This window comes from Schistocerca piceifrons, chromosome 2, assembly GCF_021461385.2.
Source record: "Schistocerca piceifrons isolate TAMUIC-IGC-003096 chromosome 2, iqSchPice1.1, whole genome shotgun sequence".
Lineage (NCBI taxonomy): Eukaryota > Metazoa > Arthropoda > Insecta > Orthoptera > Acrididae > Schistocerca > Schistocerca piceifrons.
Window position 1 is genome coordinate 1,036,449,170 of NC_060139.1, and position 26,569 is coordinate 1,036,475,738.

Consider the following 26,569-nt stretch of genomic DNA (forward strand, 5'->3'; position numbering starts at 1 on the left):
ATGGAAGCAGCTAAGGAGGCTGAGGACATGGGCGGTGGGGGCGGATCCGTGGCGTCGCTGGCGGTGACCGCGGGGTCGACAGCAGCGCTCACGGAGCACAGTCAGCCCAGAGAAGGCTTCTCCGCAGAAATCAGGTGAGCTTGAGGCAAGATGCCCATCTGCGTTTTCCAGTTCTTTGCGTGTACGTGCTTCCCAGTCTACAGTGTTTGCCACTGAGTTACCTCACTGCTGTCTGTGCTGTGAAATGCACCTTCAGGACCGCTACTACACTACTGGCCATTAAAATTGCTACACCAAGAATACTTGCAGATGATAAACGGGTATTCATTGCACAAATATATTATACTAGAACTGACATGTGATTACATTTTCATGCAATCTCAATCTGCGTGCATAGATCCTGAGAAATCAGTACCCAGAACAACCACCTCTGGCCTTAATAACGGCCTTGATACGCCTGGGCATTGAGTCAAATAGAGCTTGGATGGCTTTTACAGGTACAGCTGCCCATGCAATGCAGCTTCAACACGATACCACAGTTCATCAAGAGTAGTGACTGGCGTATTGTGACGAGCCAGTTGCTCGGCCACCATTGACCAGGCGTTTTCAGTTGGTGATTGATCTGGAGAATGTGCTGGCCAGGCCAGCAGTCGAACATTTTCTGTATTCAGAAAGGCCCGTACAGGATCTGCAACATGCGGTCGTGCATTATCCTGCTGAAATGTAGGGTTTCGTAGGTATCGAATGAAGGGTAGAGCCACGGGTCGTAACACATCTGAAATGTAACGTCCACTGTTCAAAGTGTCGTCAGTGCGAACAAGAGGTGACCGAGACGTGTAACCAATGGCACCCCATACCATCACACCGGGTGATACGCCAGTGTGGCCATGACGAATACACGCTTCCAATGTGCGTTCACCGCGATGTCGCCAAACACGGATGCGACCATCATGATGCTGTAAACAGAACCTGGATTCATCCGAAAAAATGACGGTTTGCCATTCGTGCACCGAGGTTCGTCGTTGAGTACACCATCCCAGGCGCTCCTGTCTGCGATGCAGCGTCAAGGGTAACCGCAGCCACGGTCTCCGAGCTGATAGTCCGTGCTGCTGCAAACGTCGTCGAACTGTTCGTGCAGATGGTTTTTGTCTTGCAAACGTCCCCATCTGTTGACTCACGGATCGAGACGTGGCTGCACGATCCGTTACAGCCATGCGGATAAGATGCCTGTCATCTCGACTGCTAGTGATACGAGGCCGTTGGGATCCAGCACAGCGTTCCGTATTACCCTCCTGAACTGACTGATTCCATATTCAGCTAACAGTCATTGGATCTCGACCAACGCGAGCAGCAATGTCGCGATACGATAAACCGCAATCGCGATAGGCTACAATCCGACCTTTATCAAAGTAGAAATGTGATGGTAAGCATTTCTCCTCCTTACACGTGGCATCACAACAACGTTTCACCAGGCAACGCCGGTCAACTGCTGTTTGTGTATCAGAAATCGCTTGGAAACTTTCCTCGTGTCAGCACGTTGTAGGTGTCGCCACCGGCGCCAACCTTGTCTGAATGCTCTGAAAAGCTAATCATATGCATATCATAGCGTCTTCTTCCTGTCGGTTAAATTTCGCGTCTGTAGCACGTCATCTTCTTTGTGTAGCAATTATAATGGCCAGTAGTGTATATATTATGACTTTTGAACTGTATTAAGGTAAATACATTGTTTGTTCTGTATTAAAATCTTTCATTTGCTAACTATACCTCTCGGTAGTTAGTACCTTCACTAGTTAGAATCTTTTATTTGGCTGGCAGTATTCGCGCTTGCTATATTGCAGTAGTTCGAGTAACGAATCTTTTTGTGAGGTAAGTGATTCCTGAATGGTATAGGTTATTGTTAGTCAGGGCTATTCTTTTGTAGGGAATATTGAAAGTCAGATTGTGTTGCGCTAAAATAATGTGTGTCAGTTTAGTGATGATCAGAATAAGTAAAGAGAGAATTGTCTGAGTACGTTGAGTTTTACTCACCTGTTTCTGTATCAAATAACGTAAAATGTTTACCAGTACAGTCTTTCTTTACATTCTGAGGGCAAGTTTCAACATTAATGTGAGTGGACCGTGTATCTGTAAAATGAACTCTGTTTATTAACAGGAATGTTTTTAACAAAAATCATGGAAGCGCCAAGTTTTTCCCAGCTTCACAAATTATGTCGACCTTCAAACAATTCATCCTTTCATTCAGTGATTAGGTTTGTTAAACTGCATGTGAACGAGCAGTTGTTTTTATGTTATGGCAGTGAACCTTTCAACAGGACTCTGTAACTAGCAGGCGCCATTCTTGCCATGGACGAAGAGATATGCTAAATAACGTTACTCGGACACAATGGCTGTTTGCAGCCAAACAGACTACTGCTCGGACTGTTTCCAGCATGATATACTGTAAACCCGCTTACACAATGCAGCCTTAAAATTCGTTTAGTATCTCTACAGTTGCTGACAGTGAGATATCTATAAATAACACCTCGCTGCATAAAGAGAAGAAAAAGCTAGGTGCTAGGGTGTCGCTCATAATCAGCACCTGGAACAATATAGGATGCTGCAGCACTGTTCAAGGAGGATAGCAACATGTTTTCAGTTTTCCATCTATGATGTTGAAGAGCAATGAATACTGATTTTCGCAAATCTTTAGGTGTTGTAAAATAGACGGTCAGAGTAATAGCTATTCACACATCATTACTACAGCTTTGTGTACTGCGTAGTTTTCTTACCTTTTGTTAGTACATATATGCGATGTGCCAGCAGTTCTACCAACACAATCATTTTTCTCTCCAAATCCTATATGAGAGAATTGGGATAATCTGTAAGGCACACAAGAAGAAAGAACATTCAAACTGGCGGAGGCTCTTGTAATGGTGTGGGACGAGTGCAGTCGGAGTGATATGGAACCCTGATACGTCTAGATACGACTCTGACAGTTGACACGTCCGTAAGCATCCTGTCTGATCACCTGCATCCATTTATATCCATTGTGCATTTCGACGGACTTGGACAATTCCAGCAGGACAATGCGACGCCCCACAGTCCAGAATTGCTACAGAGTGGCCCCAGGAACACTCTTCTGAGTTTAAACACTTTCTCTGGCCACTAAACTCCCCGGACATGAACAATATTGAGCATATCTGGGATGCCTTGCAACGTGCTGTTCAGAAGAGATCTCCACCGCTCGTACTCTTACGGATTTATGGACAGCCCTGCAGGATTCATGGAGTCAATTCCCTCCAGCAGTACTTCAGAGATTATCGAGTCCATGCCACGTCGTGTTGTCAGAGTCCTGCGTGCTCGCGGAGCCCTACACGATATTAGGCAGATGTACCAGTTTCTTCTGCTTTTCAGTGTATATTCTCCTTCACTATTTACAACACTCTGAAAACGCTGGGGTACCTTTTTGATTCCACGGCTGTAGAAATCACGTCCTTTTGATGCGAAGAACTCGCCGCGCGGTGTTCGGAGCGCATTGTCTTCTGGAAAGGGAGTTCCTTCAAGGATGCTCGATAGAGAGCAGAAAATGTGAAAATCTGACGGCGTAAGATCAGTTGAATAAGGTGAGTGTGGAATGACTATCCAATCAAACTCCCGTATAGTGTTTTTCGTCTGTCTAGCTGAATGAGGGCGGGCATTATTTTGCATTAGCATCACCTCAAGCAGTCTTCCTGGTTGTCGTTCTTGTATTGCGTCTGCACTTGCGTCTCAGTTGTTGACAACAAACGCCAGGAGTGATGGTTACACTTCGTGGAAGCACTTTGTAGTGTATCACGCCATATCTGTTCCACCACATGTATAACAATATCTTTTGTGAATGCACACAGATCTACGGGGAGTTGCTACTTTGTTTGGGATCAACCATTGTTGCCTTTTCCTCATGTTAGCATAAAGACACCTTTCCTCGTCACCACTAACGATACGGGATAGGTATGATCGGTGTTGTTCATGAGCCAGTTGATCACGAACAATCAGAGATGCATCCATTGACTTTTGTGATTTTCGGCTTAGAGCATGCGGTACCCACACATACAGATGTTGGACTTACACTGACGTGGATCATTGCGGATTAACGCGTTTAAACGCTCTTCATAGAACTCTGAAGGTCTTCCTGAAGGTTTTGTAGAGTTATTAATGTCAAAATGATCCTCCTTAAAACGAGAAAACCATTTTCTTGCCATGATCTGTCCAATGGCATTATCCCTATACACGGCGCAAATGTTGCTGGCTCTCTCCACTGCTGTTTCATCTCTATTGAAGTCAAACACGAAAATATGTCGGAAATGTACCGATTTCTCCACTTGGCACTCCGTTTTCTAGCGTCCACAACTCCACTCACTATCTCCAAACACCAAAATGAGAATATGTAAACCCAAACAGCAACAGTGAACTACAGATACAAAATCATAATCGATAAATAAACCCATAGCAACCGGAATATCAACATGCAAAACAGAAACGTTACGAATGCTACCAAACTAATATTTCTCTTTCTGATACTCTGGTAATGACATTTCCGTACAATAACATTTTTGCGAAAGGTTTCTTGCCCCGCTGTCTGCCTTTGAACGCCACATGCGCCAGAGCTCCCCGGGGCCCATTTACTGGCAATCGGCAGCGGCTGCTACAGCGGTGCTGTGCTACCTCGCCTTCTGTGGAAAGTATCAGCTGTCGTCTATCGCTCTGGAGAGTATAAAACGCTTCACTGCTGTTGAATGGTGCTCCACAAAGACGTCTACCATTTGTATTTCACGTTCGAAAGCAACAGGGGCATACAATCCGTTTTAACATTATCAGTATTGTACACTACTGGCCATTAAAATTCTTACACCACGAAGATGACGTCCTACAGGCGCGAAATTTAACCGACAGGAAGAAGATGCTGTGATATGCAAATGATTAGCTTTTCAGACCATTCACACAAGGTTGGCGCGGGTGGCGACACCTACAACGTGCTGACATGAGGAAAGTTTCCTACTGATTTCTCATACACAAACAGCAGTTGACCGGCGTTGCCTGGTGAAACGTTGTTGTGATGCCTCGTCTAAGGAGGAGAAATGCACACCATCACGTTTCCGGCTTTGATAAAGGTCGGATTGTAGACTATCGCGATTGCGGTTTATCGTTTCGTGACATTGCTGCTCGTGTTGGTCGAGATCCAATGACTGTTAGCAGAATATGGAATCGCTGGGTTCAGGAGGGTAATACGGAAGCCCGTGCTGGATCCCAACGGCCTCGTATCACTAGCAGTCGAGATGACAGGCATCTTATCTGTATGGCTGTAACGGATCGTGCAGCCACGTCTCCATCCCTGAGTCAACAGATGGGGACGTTAGCAAGACAAACCTCTGCACGAACAATTCGACGACGTTTTCAGCCGCATGGACTATCAGCTCAGAGACGATGACTGCGGTTACCCTTGACGCTGCATCACAGACAGGAGCGCCTGTGATGGTGTACTCAACAACGAACCTGGGTGCACGAATGGCAAAACGTCGTTTTTTTCGGATGAATCCAGGTTCTGTTCACAGCATCATGATGGTCGCATCCGTATTTGACGACGTCGCGGTGAACGCACATAGGAAGCGTGTATTCGTCATCGCCATAGTGGAGTATCACCCGGCGTGATGGTATGGGGTGCCACTGCTTACACATCTCGGTCACCTCTTGTTCGCATTGAACAGTGGACGTTACGTTTCAGATGTGTTACGACCCGTGGCTCTGCCCTTCATTCGATCCCTGCGAAACTTTACATTTCAGCAGGATAACGCACGTCCGCATGTTGCAGGTCCTGTACGGGCCTTTCTGGACACAGAAAATGTTCGACGCTGCCCTGGCCAGCTCGTTCTCCAGATCTCTCACCAATTGAAAACGTCTGGTCAATGCTGGTCGAGCAACTGGCTCGTCACAATACGCCACTCACTACTCTTCATGAACTGTGGTATTGTGTTGAAGCTGCATGGGCAGCTGTAACTGTACACGCCATTCAAGCTCTGTTTGACTCAATGCCCAGGCGTATCAGGGCCGTTATTACGGCCAGAGGTGGTTTTGTTCCTCAGGATCTATGCACCCAAATTGCGTGAAAATTTAATCATATGTCAGTTCTAGTATAATATACACTCCTGGAAATGGAAAAAAGAACACATTGACACCGGTGTGTCAGACCCACCATACTTGCTCCGGACACTGCGAGAGGGCTGTACAAGCAATGATCACACGCACGGCACAGCGGACACACCAGGAACCGCGGTGTTGGCCGTCGAATGGCGCTAGCTGCGCAGCATTTGTGCACCGCCGCCGTCAGTGTCAGCCAGTTTGCCGTGGCATACGGAGCTCCATCGCAGTCTTTAACACTGGTAGCATGCCGCGACAGCGTGGACGTGAACCGTATGTGCAGTTGACGGACTTTGAGCGAGGGCGTATAGTGGGCATGCGGGAGGCCGGGTGGACGTACCGCCGAATTGCTCAACATGTGGGGCGTGAGGTCTCCACAGTACATCGATGTTGTCGCCAGTGGTCGGTGGAAGGTGCACGTGCCCGTCGACCTGGGACCTGACCGCAGCGACGCACGGATGCACGCCAAGACCGTAGGATCCTACGCAGTGCCGTAGGGGACCGCACCGCCACTTCCCAGTAAATTGGGGACACTGTTGCTCCTGTGGTATCGGCAAGGACCATTCGCAACCGTCTCCATGAAGCTGGGCTACGGTCCCGCACGCCGTTAGGCCGTCTTCCGCTCACGCCCCAACATCGTGCAGCCCGCCTCCAGTGGTGTCGCGACAGACGTGAATGGAGGGACGAATGGAGACGTGTCGTCTTCAGCGATGAGAGTCGCTTCTGCCTTGGTGCCAATGATGGTCGTATGCGTGTTTGGCGCCGTGCAGGTGAGCGCCACAATCAGGACTGCATACGACCGAGGCACACAGGGCCAACACCCGGCATCATGGTGTGGGGAGCGATCTCCTACACTGGCCGTACACCACTGGTGATCGTCGAGGGGACACTGAATAGTGCACGGTACATCCAAACCGTCATCGAACCCATCGTTCTACCATTCCTAGACCGGCAAGGGAATTTGCTGTTCCAACAGGACAATGCACGTCCGCATGTATCCCGTGCCACCCAACGTGCTCTAGAAGGTGTAAGTCAACTACCCTGGCCAGCAAGATCTCCGGATCTGTCCCCCATTGAGCATGTTTGGGACTGGATGAAGCGTCGTCTCACGCGGTCTGCACGTCCAGCACGAACGCTGGTCCAACTGAGGCGCCAGGTGGAAATGGCATGGCAAGCCGTTCCACAGGACTACATCCAGCACCTCTACGATCGTCTCCATGGGAGAATAGCAGCCTGCATTGCTGTGAAAGGTGGATATACACTGTACTAGTGCCGACATTGTGCATGCTCTGTTGCCTGTGTCTATGTGCCTGTGGTTCTGTCAGTGTGATCATGTGATGTATCTGACCCCAGGAATGTGTCAATAAAGTTTCCCCTTCCTGGGACAATGAATTCACGGTGTTCTTATTTCAATTTCCAGGAGTGTATTTGTCCAATGAATACCCGTTTATCATCTGCAAGTCTTCTTGGTGTAGCAATTTTAATGGCCAGTAGTGTATTAGTTTTCGCTCATGCAGCATACGGATAATTCCATGACAGTTCAACAAAGAAAACTGACATTTTCAACTCAACCATCTCAGATTTCTTTTAGATTTTGTGCATTCAATGATCCACATAAGATATGGAAGATATGGAAAACTACCAATTTGCAAAAGTGTACGACAATTGTGAAGAAACTTAAAGATCTGAAAAGTTTGGAAATTACCTGAAATTTACGTGCATGTGTCTAAACACAAATGACTGTAAATCTCGTCCTAATCGAGATACAGCAATGAAACTTGTATTATTCAAAAGCTAATGAGTAAAGCTTTACATTGCTATTCAACATGACAGGTTTATAAGAATTTTCGCATTCAGGGTCATTGACCTTTGGCCTTGAATATCTCAAAACTTCTCATCTTCAATTTTTTTTGACAAAAATACATTGTACTGCTCCAATACTATTAACATGGTATATATCAAGATGGCACACTGAAGGTATCATGCCCAAACATTTATTTTTTTCACCATAAGTACACTAATAAAATTCAGAAGGCAGCACTTAGATATGAAAAACAAATTATTTAAAAGTGTAATTCAAAGCAATGTTGTTCAAAAATATGGTTTGTATCATTTAATGGTGTTATGAACCATTTACAGCGTAACTTGACTGAAAAGGTAATAAAATGTGGTAAAATCTCGTCTCGCGATTTTCCAATTAAATTGTTAGTGTTTACCACATCTGATGCAGGGAGACTGTATCTCCTTCCAGCTGGTGTCCTTGGATCCAGCCTTGTGAGAATGTCAAATCTTCTGATAACACAAGTCTCAGGTTTGGCAGGAAACACTGATGATGGAGAGGGTGCATGTGGGTGCAAGAAGCTTGCCTGTACTTCATCTACTTCTTCATAAGTTTGCGACACATATACAACCCACCAATGACTGTCATACATACTGGTAACAAATCCATGTAAACAGCATTTCATTCGCCATAGCAATGGCTGACCCATCCCTGGTTAGTAACGAAGCAGAATATGTGTTTGCTTTTACTATACCTTTGTTGATAGGTATTATACAGTGAAGCTTCAGGGCACCTGGAATCGTTCTTGTATTCTTGAAACGTTGCTTCAGCTTGGCAGTGTGTTCATCATAACAGAAAGCCGATATATAGTGGTCGACACATGAAGTAAATGAAGTAACATTTTCTTTTCACCACTGAAACAACTGTTGTGGCGTCAAAATATGATTTTGATGGGATCGCTTGAGGCTGGCAAGTGTGGCTAATCTCTTTACAGTCCCTGCAGCCTCAATACAAGGTCTTTTACCACGTGTTGTAGCATAAAAATGCCATTCTGTTGAACTATCAAAATCTTCCTGGTGGTACGACAGATTCTTGAAATGCTTTCCTTTTTTGTATTGGGTAGCACACTACATCCATTCAAAAAGTAATAAATGTGGTTTGGAGTTAGAAAGTGACATTTTAAGAAATTGATGAAACTGCGCTGGAACGATTACAAACACAATGTATCATGCTGAAGGCAGTCGGATATTTCCACATATGACATACGGTGTATTTCATCCGTATTTGTGTCTTTGTAGCAAGCAACAAAAGGGCGAATTGCAACCTGTTGAATTATTCCAATGAATTCTAATTCTCTACATAATCACACACAAGAAGACATTCACCTATTTCGAGTCCTTCTTTAGTGACTTTAAAGAACTGTGACCTGCTTGGTGATAAACGAGTGTGCTAGGAGCTGTTACAGACTTGATGCAAACATCTCAATGAAATCATCTACTGATTTTGTTAATCTCTAGAGCTACCTTGGCTGTTTGTAACCAACTCTTATATGTAATTTCATCAATCCAGTTCGTATCAAACAGTCCAAACAGATAATCAGTCAGCCTTGCCACACTTGGACAGTAGGGGCATGCATCTAAGAAACATGTTGGATGTGCAGGACTGCATGCAACAAATGATACACAGTGCTTGTGTGATGGTAATTTGTGGTCTTCACGCATCGTTACTTCTTTCAGTAACAGCCTTCAACCATTAACTTAGAATTCTGGTATGAAACACACAAACAGTATGTGTCCCACTGGCATTGACAAGAACGCAGTGATTTGGTCGCAACTCAAAATTTTGAGAATCCAATATTTACGTCTGGGTATGTATCTTCGAAATATGCATATAATTCCTGAAGACTGTGCAACAATAGCTGCTTCTGCTTATGTACTCTAACTCAGTTTTTCAGGTACATAGTCTTTTCTTCCTGGCATCACACGGCTGACATTATGATCGCCGTAAAAGTCACGTACACGTTGAACGGTTTTCTCATTCAATGTCTTACCTGGTTTTGCATTTGGTGTCACTAATATACGATGTTCTGCTGCTAACTGTTTTGCCCTTGGAACCACGTAAGCTGAAGCGGAAAATTCTTTCATGGTTTTTCTTATACTCCATCTCTTTGTAAGCACTGTCAAAATTTTTGTATTCATAGCAAAGCCCATTTGTGAATCGTCATTCAGCAGGATTACTTGAATAAATCAGAGTTTCTTCTTGATTTTATTTACACAGCTACGTAAATTGACACGGAAATTAAAGGTAATCAAGTGCGCGTTTCACTTGTTGCATTCGATTTCCAATACAATTCGTAAGCCTCCAGGCAACCTCGATCAAATACCTCATGATCTGCTTCCAGAATACCAAGAAACAACACACAAAAAAAGTCATTGGAAACATTTGAAGGAACCATCAGTGGCATGGATTTGGATAATCTGGGGACCTAGAAGTGCGGAAACGTTACGGAGCCAATGAAAAAGCTAGTCAGTATAGTTTTCAATGTGAAAAACATTTGATGGCTCAGAGTTGCACATTGCCCACATTTACAGTATAGTTTGTGTGTTAACGAACATAATTATCAGTTTTTTCTCCTCTGAATCTTCAAATGAATTGATTACTCTGTGGCATCGAATATTTAGTTAAGTACGTTTCTTCTTGCCTCCATCCCCAGCAACAGACCTATGCGTTCTCGTGGTAATAGTGAAATTATATTTGTATTTGGAACACAAGAGTGCACATAGACACAGTCGATTTCGAGGTGCAAAGTGTTCGATATCTTACTGTATTGTGACGAGTGGGACGTGGTTGATTTCCAGTTACTTTTTATCTTTGTATGTCAATCTTTGTGGAAGATGACAGTTGGGATATCGGCTGGCCAATGTGAAATAAGCAGCGGTACACCTTTTGAACACATTATTAAACTACCGGTTTGAGTGTTACATTACACCGTTACATAAAATCAGATTGTGTGCAGTCACTGTAGGAACTACAATAACATAACAGGTGTCTGCAGATCTACGATATAAACGACATGATCGCTTCTTGCATCAACTGACAACTCGTCGTAATAAACCCGGCTGTCTGCCCCGTTACTAAGGAGTATGAAATGAAAATTGTAGACTTTCCTGTGGAGCATCACTCAACTACAGTAAAGGATTTTATACTGTCCAGAGCGCTGAGGGGAAGCTGACGCTATCGACAAAGGTCGAGTGAGCGCAGTGCCATTGCCATAGTTGCAGCTGGTTGCCAGCAAATGTGCCCCAGAGAGCTTTAGTGCATGCGCCGTTCAAAGGCAACTGGTATTTATCAAAAGTGTTATTGGACGGAACTGTTATTACCAGTGTGTAAGAAAGTGCAAACAGTTCTCCTTGGGAGTGTGTGTTCTACCCTTTACCTGTGTGTGGACAAACGTTCGGCAGTGGTGCCTGCAGTGAGGACCCCATGTGCACACACCCACATCTCTCTCTGCGTGCAGCATGCCAGCTGCTACGCATAGGAGGCCCACCACCACCGCTGGGATCCCCTGCCAGCCCCACACCAGCCACATGCCTGCCGCAGCCGTGCCACCCACCGTTGCCTGCCACAGCTGCACGCCCTACATGGTGGTTGGTGATGCCGTCTCTCCCTTTGGTGAGTTCCCTCGGTACACACAGTGAAAGTAACATTATGTCGTAGTGAAAAAATAAAATCTGGAAAAGGAAATTTAAAGGCTCAAACTAAATTTAATGGTGACCAGCAAAATGAAATGGAAATCAGATGAAAAATGTGGTGGTATTACAGCATGAGAAAACTGTGTCATGAGAGAAAGGTTAATTATAAGAGGCAGCCATATCAAAACAGAATAGCCACCATTGAGAAGTAATCATCACCTGCATTAAGACATTTATTCCACTGGGGTACGAGACACTCAATTCCTGTATCATAGTATGTCGTCGGCTGCTGACAGATCCACAACTACACCCACTCTTGTACGTCCTCATCCAGTGAAAACCAAAGCCCAAGTATGAACTATCTGTGTTGTACAGAAGATGTTCCATGTTTCCAACCAAATCGTTGAAGCATAGCCTTCATCCAACTTGCAGTGTGGGGTCGACTAGTGTCTTCATAGTGCTGCACACTGATTGTGGTTCCGCTCTCGAGGAACAGAAGGCCCCTGCAATCGAAGAAGGAGGTCATAATGACCTCACTGGAACTGTTGTAAGCAGCTTTGGATTTGTTTGGCCGGAGAGGTGAGGGATGTTTCCACTGTTAGATTTGCCACTTTCCCTTGGCCTCGAAATGGTTGCACCACGGCTTTGTTCTTCGAGCGTGGAACCACACTCAATGTCCAGCGTTATGACGACTCTTTGCAGAAACTGCAACACGCCATAAAGTCAAACGCCCAGGTATGCTATCAGATGGAATCATCCTGCTGTACGATAACCCCTGTTCCCACACTGCCGAATGGACGAAGGCTACACTTCAGTCACTTGTCTGGGTAACCCTGCAACGTCCTCTGTCAAGACAGGATTTTTCACTCTGTGATTGTCATATGTTTCGCGACCTGAAGAAAGACATTCGTGGACATTCAGTCAGATGAAGATGTGCAAGAGTGGGTGAGGTTGTGGATCTGTCAGCAGCCAACCACAATCTACGAAAAATGAATTGGGAAAATTCGGAAATTTGTGGTAAGTTCCTATGGGACCAAACTGCTAAGTTCATCGGTCCCTAGGCCTACACGCTACTTAATCTAACTTAAACTAACTTACGCTAAGGACAACACATACACACATGCCCGTGGGAGGACTCGAACCTCCGACTTGGGCAGCTGGAAAAATGAATTTATCTTCTCATCTCCCAGTGAGATAAATATCTTGACACGTGTGGGGATTACTTTTGAATGGAACCATTCCATCACCCTATTGTGAATCAGTGTTTGGTGGCACAAGTAGTGAGTCATTGTGAAGAGTTCGGTGATTTGTTCTCATCAGAATCGCAAACAAAGGTAAACAATAATCCAGTTACGTAAGCCAATGGCACATTTAGAAAAATCCAGTGAAAAGTACAGTGAGTATATGACAGCATGTAAAACGAGATGAACATATAATTATCATAGGGCATTGGAATGCTAGAGTAGGGGAAATGATAAAGAGATTTGTGTGACAGTATGGAGTCAGTAGTATCAATGAGAGAGGAGAAATAACGTTAAAGGCATACATTAAATTTCTATTGTAACCACAAATACACTACTCAAGAATCAAAACAAGAGGAAGTGTCTCAGAAGAAGGCTTGTTCTGCCTCAGCTCCCCAGGGTGTGGAGCACCTTGGTCATACTACCACAGGTTGGCGTAACCGTGAGTCCCAGGGATGACACACATGGATAGCAAAATCTCTGTCGATTGCAGATCAAGTGGCTGTTTCATCATCTCTCTCTTACCCCATAGAAGTTATTGCGTGATCTCTTAATACATGCCCTGTCATTCTGTTTCATCTTTTTATCAGTGTTTCCCACACATACCTTTTCTCGCCAGTTCTGCGGAGAACCTCGCCATCTGACCTTCAACAACCATTCTATAGCATCATATCTCAAACATTTTGATTCCATTCTCTTCTTGTTTTCCCACAGTCCATGAGTCATATACATACAATGCTGTGCTAATGATGAATATTCTCAGAAATATCTTCCTCATGTTAAGGCCTATGTTTGACACTAGTCAATATGTCTTGCGAGCTAAAAAAATATTCTTGTCCTACTTTCTTTAAGTTTTCTGTAGCAGTCTTCTTTGGGCGAGAACTATTGTCTTTGCCTGAGTTAGTTTAGTTCTTATAAACACTTTACTTCATCTAGCATGCTTCCAAGGTAGCAGAATTCCTTCACTTCTCCTACTACATGGTCCTCAATTTTGACATTAAGTTCACTGCTAATTTTATTTCTGTTACTACCCACTACTTTCGTCTTTCTTTTCTTTATGAATTCAAATTCTGTGCTAATCAGGTTGTTCACTTCATTCAGCAAATCCAGTAATTACTTCTCTCCGTTGCTTAGATAGCAGCTTCATTGGAGAATCCTATCACTTACAATACTTCGCCCTGAATTTTAATCCCATTCTTGATACTTTCTTTTATTTCCATTATTGCTTCTTCAGTGTTGATTTTGAACAGTTATGGACAATGACTGAATCCCTGGCTAACGTCTTGTTTAATCTTAGTACTTCCTTTTTCTCTTCTCATTCTTCCCTTTTGAATCTTGTATGTATTGTGTAAAAATCACTTTCCTTAAATATTGTGCCATTTTTTTTCAGAATTTCAAACATTCCACCATCTTACGCTGCCAAACGTTTTTCAGAGATCTACTAATCAAATGAAGGTTTCTTAATTTTTCTTAAGTCTTGTTTACATCATCAAGTCGAAGCTCAGAATTACCTGTCCGGTGCTTTTACCTTTCCTAAATCAAAGCTTATCGTCCTCTAACAGATCCTCGATTTTCTTTCCTATTCTTCTGGTGAGCAAGATGAATGAATGAGCTGTTAAGCTGATTGTGCTATAGGCCTCACACTTATCTCTCCTCGCTGTCTTCTGGAATGTCTGGATATTATTTTTCTGAAAGTCTATTGATATGTCCCTACAGCAATAGAGTCTACACAGCAATTCGGATAGATTTTTGGTTGCCACTTGCACCAATAATTTCAGAAATTTCGAAAGAATGTTATCGTTTTGTCTTGTTTGTTCACAACACATTATTAAACACTAAAACCGTGATCGGTTCCTTTATCACATTGTCAAACAGTTCCTCCCTCTCATAGAGTCGTTCGGTGCAGTCTCACCTCCCATCCGTTCTCTCTTCTGGATATAACTGTGAAATTCCATTAATATTCTTGCATTTAACCTTTCGATTTCTTCTAATTTTTCCTGTCGCCATTTTGATTTAGCTCCCCTGCACTTCCTATTGTCCAAGTGAAATTGTGCGTGCATCAGAGGCAGGCAAAGGTGCTTCGCTTCCACTTGCGCCGCGCCACGCCTTGAAAAGTACTGCGACAGTCAAAACGAGGACTGAGCCCTTGACTATGGCACAATCGTTTACAATTCGCACTTTCATTCTCGCCTTTCGAGAGATGAAGACGGTTTTTCATAACTAGTCGGGAGATTAAGATTCTCTTTGAGTGTATTAATGTTTTGATTTGATGAATAATTTGAGTTGAAAGTCATTTGTCACTTGTAAGAATTTGTTTTCGTTTGAAGCACATAGCATCACTATATAGCCTACATGTGATGTTTATAGAAAAAGAAACTGAATGTTTGGAAGAAGGATAGATTTTTGGTTGCCACTTGCACCAATAATTTCAGAAATTTCGAACGAATGTTATCGTTTTGTCTTGTTTGTTCACAACACATTATTAAACACTAAAACCGTGTCCCGTATGTCTTCCAGATCGATTTCCATTTCCTTTATCAGCTGCAATAGGTCCCTTGGCAGAATAAGGAAAGGATTGTTTTTATTTCTTTTTCGTTTGTATGTCTTTGGTATTCCTTCGATCATCCAACAGACAGTTTCCAGAACAGAGGGCCGAGCGGAGATACCTCTGCTTGAAGTGAGGATAGCTGTTGGCAACTTGTGAAGTGTCAACGACGCTAGTAAAACATTATTAGCGTTCAATTATTTATTCACAATGTTCACAAATCGCAGTTCTTTCGCAGCAGCCTTAGCAGTTCGTTCAGCTGCAATGGATTCCAACTGACGTCTGTTGAGTCAGCTCAGTGGTAGCATGGTCAGGAGATGTCAGCGACCCTAGCGCCATGGTGGGCTGCCAGCAAACAGGCGCACCCGTTTCTGATTGGCTGCTGGAATACAGTCGGCCCCACTCTGAATTATGCAATAGCCTTTGATGATCCATCCGCTGTGTACCCAGTGTCGGTAGTTGTGCGGTCATTTCATCTCCTCCCTACCCCTGGTAAGACTCAGCACTTGATGGCGACTGGTTGTTGAACAGCAATGTGGACCCCAAGAGGCCCTGTTGTTCGAAATCCATCAGGTAAGTCCACCACCTCGAGAACATCTTCGGCTATTTCATGGACCGTGCTAGAGCATCTAGGACATAGATCCACTGCAATAAAGCAATCATGCAATCGAGTGTTATTACTGTGAGTGCCATCGATCCCAATGATATGATGAGAGCTGGAGCATTTAAAGGGAGCTGGCATGAGGCTATGAGGCAAGGCTCAGTTCATAATGACTGCATGAGTCCTCCTTATTCTGCTATATTCACCTAACAGGCTGTTAACTGCTGGGTCAGTTCCTCGCTATGTGCTCTTGTGAAAGAGACAGAGTTTCTTGCAATATGTCTTGCGAGCTAAAAAAATATTCTTGTCCTACTTCCTTTAGTTTTCTGTAACAGTCTTCTTTCTGCTGAATGAGTATCCATATTTGGCACACAGTGTCGTCTTCCTGACCGATCTATGATACACCGGCTTGCTTCCTGGTTTCACCTCTGACTCTGGCGTGTTTCGAATTTCCCTGTGGGAGTGGGGGCGAGTTTTAATAATTTTTTTTTCTAATTTTTACATCTTGCTATTCTGTGCCAACACAGCAGTAAAGGACTACAGATGTTCTCTTCTAGAGTGAGTGTAGTGAGGTTGTCAGATGCAAATGACACTGTGTTTTCCTCAGTACATACATCAGCAGCATGAGGTACACTGTGTGTTCAAGAAGCCAATGTTTGCTTACTGGAATATTTCTAACGACAATCTGGAGAACTGGTTTTACGCTTGTCAGCAGGCGTGTGACGGGTGGAAGAAGTATAGAAAGGTACGGCCAAACTTTCAGGAAACATTCCTCACACACAAATAAAGAAAAGATGTTATGTGGACATGTGTCCGGAAACGCTTAATTTCCATGTTAGAGCTCATTTTAGCTTCGTCAGTATGTACTGTACTTCCTCGATTCACCGCCAGTTGGCCCAATTGAAGGAAGGTAATGCTGACTTCGGTGCTTGTGTTGACATGCAACTCATTGCTCTACAGTCAAGCACATCATTACGTAGCATCACCAGGTTAGTGTTCACCACGAACGTGTTTTTGCAGTCAGTGCAATGTTTACAAATGCGGAGTTGGCAGATGCCCATTTGATGTATGGATTAGCACGGGGTAATAGCCGTGGCGCGGTACGTTCGCGACAGATTTCCAGAACAAAGGTGCCCCACAGGAAGACGTTCGAAGCAATTGATCGGAGTCTTAGGGAGCACGGAACATTCCAACCTATGACTCGCGACTGGGGAAGACCTAGAACGACGAGGACACCTGCAATGGACGAGATAATTCTTCGTGCAGTTGACGATAACCCTAATGTCAGCGTCAGAGAAGTTGCTACTGTACAAGGTAAAGTTGACCATGTCACTGTATGAAGAGTGCTACGGGACAACCGGTTGTTTCCGTACCATGTACAGCGTGTGCAGGCACTATCAGCAGCTGATTGGCCTCCACGGGTACACTTCTGCGAATGGTTCATCCAACAATGTGTCAATCCTCATTTCAGTGCAAATGTTCTCTTTACAGATGAGGCTTCATTCCAACGTGGTCAAATTGTAAATTTTCACAATCAACATTTGTTGGCTGACGAGAATCCGCACGCAATTGTGCAATCACGTCATCAACACAGATTTTCTGTGAACGTTTGGGCAGGCATTGTTGGTGATGTCTTGATTGGTCCCCATGTTCTTCCACCTACGATCAATGGAGCACGTTATCATGATTTCATATGGGATACTCTACCTGTGCTGCTAGAACATGTGCCTTTACAAGTACGACACAACATGTGGTTTATGCACGATGGAGCTCCTGCACATTTCAGTCTAAGTGTTCGTACGCTCCTCAACAACAGATTCGGCGACCGATGGATTGGTAGAGGCGGACCAATTGGATGGCCTCCACACTCTCCTGACCTCAACCCTCTTGACTTTCATTTATGGGGGCGTTTGAAAGCTCTTGTCTACGCAACCCCGGTACCAAATGTAGAGGCTCTTCGTGCTCGTACTGTGGACGGCTGTGATACAATACGCCATTCTCCAGGGCAGCATCAGCGCATCAGGGATTCCATGCAACGGAGAGTGGATGCATGTATCCTCGCTAACGGAGTCCATTTTGAACATTTCCTGTAACAAAGTGTTTGAAGACACGCTGGTACGTTCTGTTGCCGTGTGTTTTCAGTCCATGATTAATGTGATTTGAAGAGAAGTAATAAAGTGAGCTCTAACATGGAAAGTAAGCGTTTCCGGACACATGTCCACATAACATATTTTCTTTCTTTGTGTGTGAGGAATGTCTCCTGAAAGTTTGCCGTACCTTTTTGTAACGCCCTGTATACACTTAAGGGTGTTCCATTTATCTTGACCACCCTAAGTAACTCTTTGTCCAGATGCAAATTACAAAATGTTTCACGCAAATGTTCTTTAGCCGTCAGGGGGACATCAATCAGCATGATTGCCTTCATTGTAGCTTTGTTTTTTACAAAGATATGAACAGTGGTATGACTTTTTTAAATGGCACCCTGTATTTTTAATTCGGTAATTCATTTCCTCTCCTAAAGACCTATTCAAAAATGTATCACAGTGTACCATTCACTGAAACACAACGTTATTAATTACGTATCACAACATTGACTTTGAGCCCTGGATCACAAACTCGTCCAATTGCTGGAGTTGTCAGAAATCAAATGAAAAACCAAGTAAAAACATAACACAAAATTGACTTTGACTCTCCTATACCATTACCTAGGAGTAGAACATTCAAAAGTGCTCAGAATGGTGAACCTGGACGCCGATACACTGGTGCACTCGTTGAAGGAAAGAATTATTTACTGCTTCCAGTGTTGCCTGCTGAAGAGAATTACAAACAAGCAAGATACGTTCTTGCATGTCCTCTGGAGTTATTGGAATATCGCGATAGGCAACGTCTTTAATGCATCCCCAAAGAAAAAAGTCCAGAGGATCTGCATCAGGAGATCGATAAGGCCAAGTAACTGTTCCTCCTCGACCAATCCATCTGGCAGGATACCTCCGGTGCAGAACACGACGTGCACGCAGGGCATTACGTGCTGGACATCATCATGTTGATACCACATAAAGCCGGCCGAGGTGGCCGAGCGGTTCTAGGCGCTACAGCCCGGAACCGCGCGACCGCTACTCAGAGACATTTGAACCATACCACATAAACATCCTCGTCCTTAGTGGCACTTCATCCATAAGAGGAGGAAGAATTCGTTTGAGGAAGTTGGCACACGCTGTGCCGTTTAGACTACCATTGATGAAATGAGCATCCTACACCAGACGTTAACTCTCCATTGACGCTGATATTCCACCTGTCTAAACCATCGTGGGTTGTCGCTGGACCAATAGTGCATGTTCCTTGTATTTACCTGTCCTTTGTTTGAGAAGGAACATTCATCGGTAAATAGCACATTGGAGAAGAAGTTCGGGTTAGCAAGGATTGCTGCTGTGCCCACTGACTGAACTATAAACGTTTCTGGAAATCATTCCCATGCAATTCTTGATGTAGGTGTACATGGTAAGGATGGAACCGGTGACGTGTAAGAATATAATGTACACTGGTTTCAGGAATGCCAATCTCTTATTCAATCTGTCGTATGCAAACATGTGGATTCATAGCAACGGAAACGAGAACAGTAACTTCGGCAGCTTCTCTGTGCGAGTGCTACGACGATTGCATTGTCGTGGGTTGAAACTTCCCGTTTTCTGAAGCGTCGCAACAAGACGAGAAAACGTCCGTCGGGAAGGTGGGTTCTTGTCAGAGTATCGCTCTCTGTACAGTTCCGCTGCCTGCGTAGCATTTTGCCTACCTTCAACAACAACAACACTAAAAGAAACGTTATGTGGATGCAGTTTGTAGGAAGGACAGCCTTTACTGTATGCCTACTCTACACAACAGTGCTTAAAAAGGGCTAAACAACTGTATTAAATGTGTAACTTACATTCCCCATAGATGAGTAGCATTTCTACCTTCGTTTGTGTACGTACTACTCACAAAACTCCTCAACTGACGATGGTTGCCGGAACGACGGGTGCGCGTTCTACTTATGTTTACATTTGTCCTCTGTCAACGTCAGCACTTAGATGTGTTTCATTACCCCGAGTACCCGCACTAAGCGCTGGGAGCGTCAACGTCAATGTTGTGTTATGTAGTTAATAACGTTGTGTTTTAGTGAATGGTACACTGTGATACATTTTTTAACAGGTCTTTAGGAGAGGAAATGAATTAACGAATAAAAATACAAAGAGCCATTTAAAAAAGTCATACCGCTGTTCATATCTTTGTAAAAATCAAAGCTACAACGAAGGCAATCATGCTGATTGATGTCCCCCTGACGGCTAAAGAACATTTGCTTGAAACATTTTGTAATTTGAATCTGGAAAAAAGTTATTTAGGGTTATCAAGATAAATGGGACACCTTTTTTATACTTCTGTTGTTTAAGTCTGGACATTTTGACGAGCCGCCCTATTATGGGTTTCAGTGTGTATTTATATGTCCCTAGGTAGACGCGTCAATGTTATTTTGTGTGAAAAAATGACTTTCTCTGCTTTGCGAGGCTGTGTCAAGGCCTTTGCCAAAAAGTGAACCGAAATTTTTTGTCGCTGTGTTGGGGAATTGTGTTTAAATACTGGAAAAGTGGTTCGTATTGTGTGTTGTTTTTGCAAGTTTCAAGAGGGATTACTGCACACAGAGGATTAGTATTGGCCACATGCAGCATCTGTTTCAATGGAGATCAACAAATTTATCACTGGGAAATGTGTTGAAGTCAAGTCTTTGTTCAACAGGAGCAGATAAAGAAACCCTTTATAATTTCTGTCCATTTCCACTTTTTGCATCATTCTCGATAATTTTAGAAATGGTAATAGACAATCAGGTTATTAACCATCTGACAGCAAATAATACAGAGACAAAGTCGCAGTTCGGATTTCTACAGGTTGTGGTATAAAGAAGCCTGCCTACACATACAGCGAGAATATTCTTAATTCATTACATGTGTTACATGTTATTGGTATTTTTTGGGATCTGCCAAAGGTATTTGACTGTGTAAACCACAATATGTTGTTAAGTGAACTGGAATATAATGGTGCAACAGGAAATTCTGTAAAAGATTAAAATTCTGTATCACTGACAGGAAACAAATGGTTTCATTAGAAAAGAGACATGTGTTAAGAGACGAGTATTCATTCAGCTGAGAACAAATTACATGTGGTGTCCAATGTTCCATCTTAGGGCCCTTACTTTTTGTCGTGTGTATATCAGTGGCCTTTCGTCTGCAACACTACCAGATGGCGAGTTTGTTTTGTTAACAGACGATAAGAACATTGCAGTAAACAGCATGTCAACTGCAGTTTTAGAAAGAATGGCTAATGAAATTTTCATGTATATTATTAAATGGTTCCTACACAACTTTCTGTCACTAAACTTTGAAAAAAAAAACGCACTACCTGCAGTTTAAAACTTGTAAAAAGGTTCCAACCAGTATATGGCTAAATACTCGTATGATGACAAGCAGATAGAAGTTAATAGTGTTAAAGTAGTGCGGTTAAGCTTGATAATAAATTCAACTGGGGGGGAGGGGGGGGGGGGAGTATACCACAAAACTGTTGATGCACCTAAACAAATCCCTTTTTGCAATGAAACTGTTGTCAGAAATCGACGTTACGAAAACAAAAAAACCTGGCATACTGTGCTTACTATGATTCCATAACGTCATATGCCTTTATGGGTAACCCATCAAACCAAACTAATGTTTTCTGGGTCCTTTGTGATGTGATCTCAATAGAATCCTGCAAAGGGCCGTTTAGGGGACGAGAGATACCAATTGCAGCTTCCCAATATATTTTTTCCTTACGAAATTAGTCATTAAAAATATATGTCTTTTTGAAACCAACACACTCATACATGGAATCAATACCAGAAATAAGAGTAAACTTTACAAAGATTGAAAATCACTTACTTTGGTCCAGTTAGATACAGATTATTCAGGAACACACATTTGCAATAACTTTCCACCCACCACAAATACCAATAACTTTCAATTTAAGACAAGCCTGAAGTATTTATTGGTGGCCATCTTCTTCCATCCATTGATGAATTTCTTAGTGGAAACATGTGTTGTATACAAACTCAGTGCAGTAATGTGACTATTAAAACAAGTGTTGTAAAATAGCTTCCCTATTTGATGATGCACAGCTACAATTGCCTAAGAATTATCATATGTACATAAATGTATTGATAATTCTGATGTTTTATTTTAAATAAAAATATGTTTAACATTATTTTTTATTTATTTCATATCCATGAGAACCATTTCTCTTGAGATCTGTCGAAGACACGTTAGCATATTTGTTTGTTCTTTATAAATATTTATTATGATTTGTTATTTTTCTGACATGTTCTACAGTCCTGGGGATCTACTGGCTATGGAACAATTGAAATGAAAAATACATCTAAATCTAACTTCTTTTGTAATATACACTGAGGCGACAAAAGTCATGGGATTGTGATATGCATATATACAGATGGCGGAAGTATCGCATACACAGGGCATAAAGGGGCAGAGCATTGTCAGAGCTGACATTTGTACTCAGATGATACATATGAAAAAGTTTCCGAAGCTGCACAATGGAAATTAACAGACTTTGAACATGGAATTGTAGTTGCAGATAGACACATGGGACATTCCATTTTGGAAATCATTAGGGAATGCAATATACCAAGATCCACAGCATTAAGAGTGTTCTGAGAATACCAAATTTCAGGTGTTACCTGCTATCACCATGGACAACTTACTGACTGACAGCCTTCACTTAACGACCGAGAGCAGCAGCAGTTGCACAGCGTTGTCAGTGGTAACAAACAAGCAGTACTGCGTCGAATAACCACAGAAATCACTGTGGGACATACGACGAACATATCCGTTTGCACAGTGCGGAGGAAGTTGGCGTTAATTGGATATGGCAACTGACAACCGATGTGAATGCCTTTGCTAAGAGCACAACATGATCTGCCGCGCCTCTCCTGGGCTCAGGATCAAATCGTTTGGACCATAGAGGACTGAAAAACCGTGGCTAAGTAGGACGAGCCCCGATGTGAGTTTGTAGGAGTGTGGCGCAGACCTCATGAAGCCACAGTCCCAGGTTGTAAACAAGGCAATGTGTAAGCTGGTGGTGGGTCCATAAGGGTGTGTTTACACGGAATGGACTGGGTTCTCTGGTACATCTGAACCAATCACTGAAATGGAATGGTTCTGTTTGGCTACTTATAGACAGTTTGCAGCCATTCATGGACTTCATGTTCGCAAATAACGGTGGAGGTTTGTGGATGATAATGCACCATGTCGCTGGGTCACAACTATTCACGATTGGTTTGAAGAACATTATAGCGGCGCGGTACTCAGATCGCCCGACTTGAATTCGATATAACGTTTATGAGACATAGACGAGAGGTCAATTCGTGCACAAAATCCTGTACTGGGAACACTTTCGTAATTATGGACAGCGACAGAGGCAGCGTGGCTCAGAATTTCTGCAGAGATTCTCCAACGTCTTGTTGAGCCGACGCCACGTCGTGCTGCTACAGTAGACTGGTCAAAAGGAGGTCTGACATGATATTAGGAGGTGTCCCATGATTTTTGTCAAATCAGTGTAATTAATCATTTGTCACTGGACAGATGTGTTGTATGAACTGTTCACAGTCTCACATCTGGGATAGTTTCCTTTATCCAGTTTGTGTGTTTACAGCGAAGTGTGAAAAGTTTCGTGTTTTGTGCAGGAGACTTTCAGAAGAAGAGAAAGGCAGGAGGCTGATCCAGGCGGCACAGAAGGGGACAGTGGAGCAGTTGCAGGCGCTGCTGTCCGTTGGCGCGAATGTGGGGGTGACGGATGAGGAACGGTGGACTGCCTTGCACTGGGCAGCAGCCAGGGGACACGTGGAGGCGGCGCGGTGCTTATTGCAGGGTGGATCAGAGGTGGACGCCAGAGACTGGCAGCTGAGAACACCTTTGCACCAGGCTGGTGGTAAAGGTCATGCAGATATGGTGCGCTTGCTGGCAATGTTCTCAGCCGACCTCAATGCCAGGGATGAGCAGGAGAGTACTCCACTGCATGAAGCAGCAATGTTTGGCCACGCAGAGGCAGTAGCCGCCCTGCTTGAGGCAGGGGCCGACAAGAAGGCCGTGGATGAATGGGGGAACACCGCCCTGGGCCTTTCGAGGCAGCATAACAATCAGCAGCTGACAGAGATGCTATCATGAAGCGTGCAGTGTAACACATGTCTGTACAATGAAATTGAAATAGTTTCTCTACATCGATTTTTGATATTGTTTCATTGAAGGATACAAAAAATTAATCCTATAGTCAATTGTTTGTACCAGTCTCTAAGCTACATACTCACTTACTCCAGTAACTGTGGCAAAATTGGGGCAACAGTAGATATGACTAAACAAATTAAGAAACAAAAAGGCAATCTCTTTCTCAAGGAAAATGTCTCGAATACATTTCTAGGCTAAGCTTTGCAGAAGTCAACAAGAACTGGAAAACACACACTGTAACATGCCCGTCTGCTCTGTCTATTGAGTGATATCTCTACACTTTATTCTGATTGAGTTCAGTCAGTACCACACCCTGATGTTAATGTCTATATTACCTGATAGTGACTGTGATAGGATAGAGGCATATTTACTATTTACTCTAATAACATATTTTAAACTATGTATCTTCTTCAATTTATGAATCAGAGATAGGTGTTCTCATGGTAAAGAACTAAAAGAAAAGAAAAAGAATTAATAGTTCTGTATTACAGAGAATCATGGATAATTAAAGACGTGACAATCCCGAAGGGCAGAGGTGTGGTAGTCCTATATAAGTATAGTGGATTATCATTTGGGTTTCACTCATTGTGTTTGAGGCGTGATAATTTGTTGTAGGTGAGATACAGAGTAATATCAGTTACACATTGCCATGAATTTTTATTGTTAGGTACATGCTAGTAAGTTGTCTTTGCACTCGATTATTTAGAACAATTTGACATTGAATAACATGTGTGATCTGACATGACACATACACAAAAAAATTATTTAGTGAACAGTGTGTACATAAGCTCCTGACCAGCATCAGAGCACTTGTATGTAGTGAGACAATTCAATAGCTCTGAGATAGGACTTGCTAAGGGTTGTAAAACATCTTCCCCTTTTGAGAGAGTTTGTACTTTAAGTATTAATCTGGTTATGTGACTGGTACTAGAAGTGACGCTCTTGAATCACACGTGTTATTCAATGATGAACATACTTGTAAAAATCTTTTTCTTTCTTTGATTTTTTTTCTTCAAATATTGAGTGTAACTTCTAGCATCAACAGATCATACCATCTGAGACAATTTAATTATCATAGATGTCTTTCATTAATGAATATGTGATATGACAAACTTTCAACTATTTCCATCATTAATGGAATACACACAGGGAATCTAGTTACCAAATCAGAAAACGTTTTAGTTAGATAATTTTTTGTTTGAATCAAGGAATATCATTTTTTGTGTTTTATTTACTATTCCTGTGTGATTCAAACACTTAATAATGCGAATGTGACAGAGTGCCAACAAAGAAAACTAATTCCCCTCTGTCAGATTCGAATTACACAACAACAACAAAATAAAAAACGTAAATGTTATTTTGCATTACAGTTATGTAATGCAAATCGATATTCAGCTTCTTCAGGGGTTGACAGATCACAAATCCACAAACAAAATCTAATTTAATGATGGCTAGTCGTCACACGCTATATTTCCATATTGCAAAATAGCTCCACATCGTCTCTCGCCACAGTTCCAAAGCTTTTGGGATAAAATTGTTATATAAGCGTATGCTAGGGTAGATATCAACATTAAAAATACCAAGCGCTTTATGCAGTACTGAAATACTAATGTTTCCTGACTACGTCTTGCTAGCAACTGTCGTAATAACAATCTATTCACCTCAAGACATTACCTTACTAATGTTTCCTGACTACGTCTTGCTAGCAACTGTCGTAATAACAATCTATTCACCTCAAGACATTACCTCGCTCAGCTGTGCCAAGTCAGCATCAATCTCCAAAGAGACATCAAGCTCACACTCAAGTATCTTAGAGTGAGCCTACAGTTCCACTAGCTTTACTTACAGGAAACAATCAGGGCCTGACAATGTGACTCATGTATTCCCACACACCAGTAAATTAAATTTAAAAGGTACTGCATAAGCGAACCCATTCCTTCAGTTTAATTATTAGCACTGTCGCTTAAATAGATCTCCCTAGTGAATGCTAAAGCACTCATGAGCTCACTTCTCTGATAGCAAATACCCATTACCTATTTTCTTGTAATTCACCAGAGTCAGTGTGCTAACCACGATCTCTTCATGCAGGTAGACTTACCACACTGAGACGATTAGCTCCTGACCAAGATTCTCCAAATGAGACGATATGTCTTGTGCCATGGCCAATAGGGGACTGACTATCTAGGGTAACTCTGGAAGAGTTGGACAACTTTTTTTCTTCAGCACAAAATTTCTGCGATTTTCAACTTTTTTCACTTCTAGC

General features: G+C 43.0%; 1 protein-coding gene across 1 annotated transcript; it reads left to right on the forward strand.

Annotated features, from left to right (window-relative positions):
* LOC124776105 (GA-binding protein subunit beta-2-like) lies at window positions 1-24,249 on the forward strand. Its single transcript, XM_047250947.1, has 2 exons — window positions 1-134; window positions 23,769-24,249. Exons 1-2 carry the CDS (start codon window positions 1-3, stop codon window positions 24,247-24,249), a joined length of 615 nt encoding a protein of 204 aa, XP_047106903.1.
* The last annotated feature ends 2,320 nt before the right edge of the window (window positions 24,250-26,569 follow it).

What these genes read in the sequence shown, in the direction of transcription:
- LOC124776105 (XM_047250947.1), top strand. Translation starts at nt 1, where the DNA reads ATGGAAGCAGCTAAGGAGGCTGAGGACATGGGCGGTGGGGGCGGATCC. An exon ending in GGCTTCTCCGCAGAAATCAG is followed by an intron (nt 135 to 23,768) that starts GTGAGCTTGAGG and finishes TGTTTTGTGCAG; the next exon opens with GAGACTTTCAGAAGAAGAGA.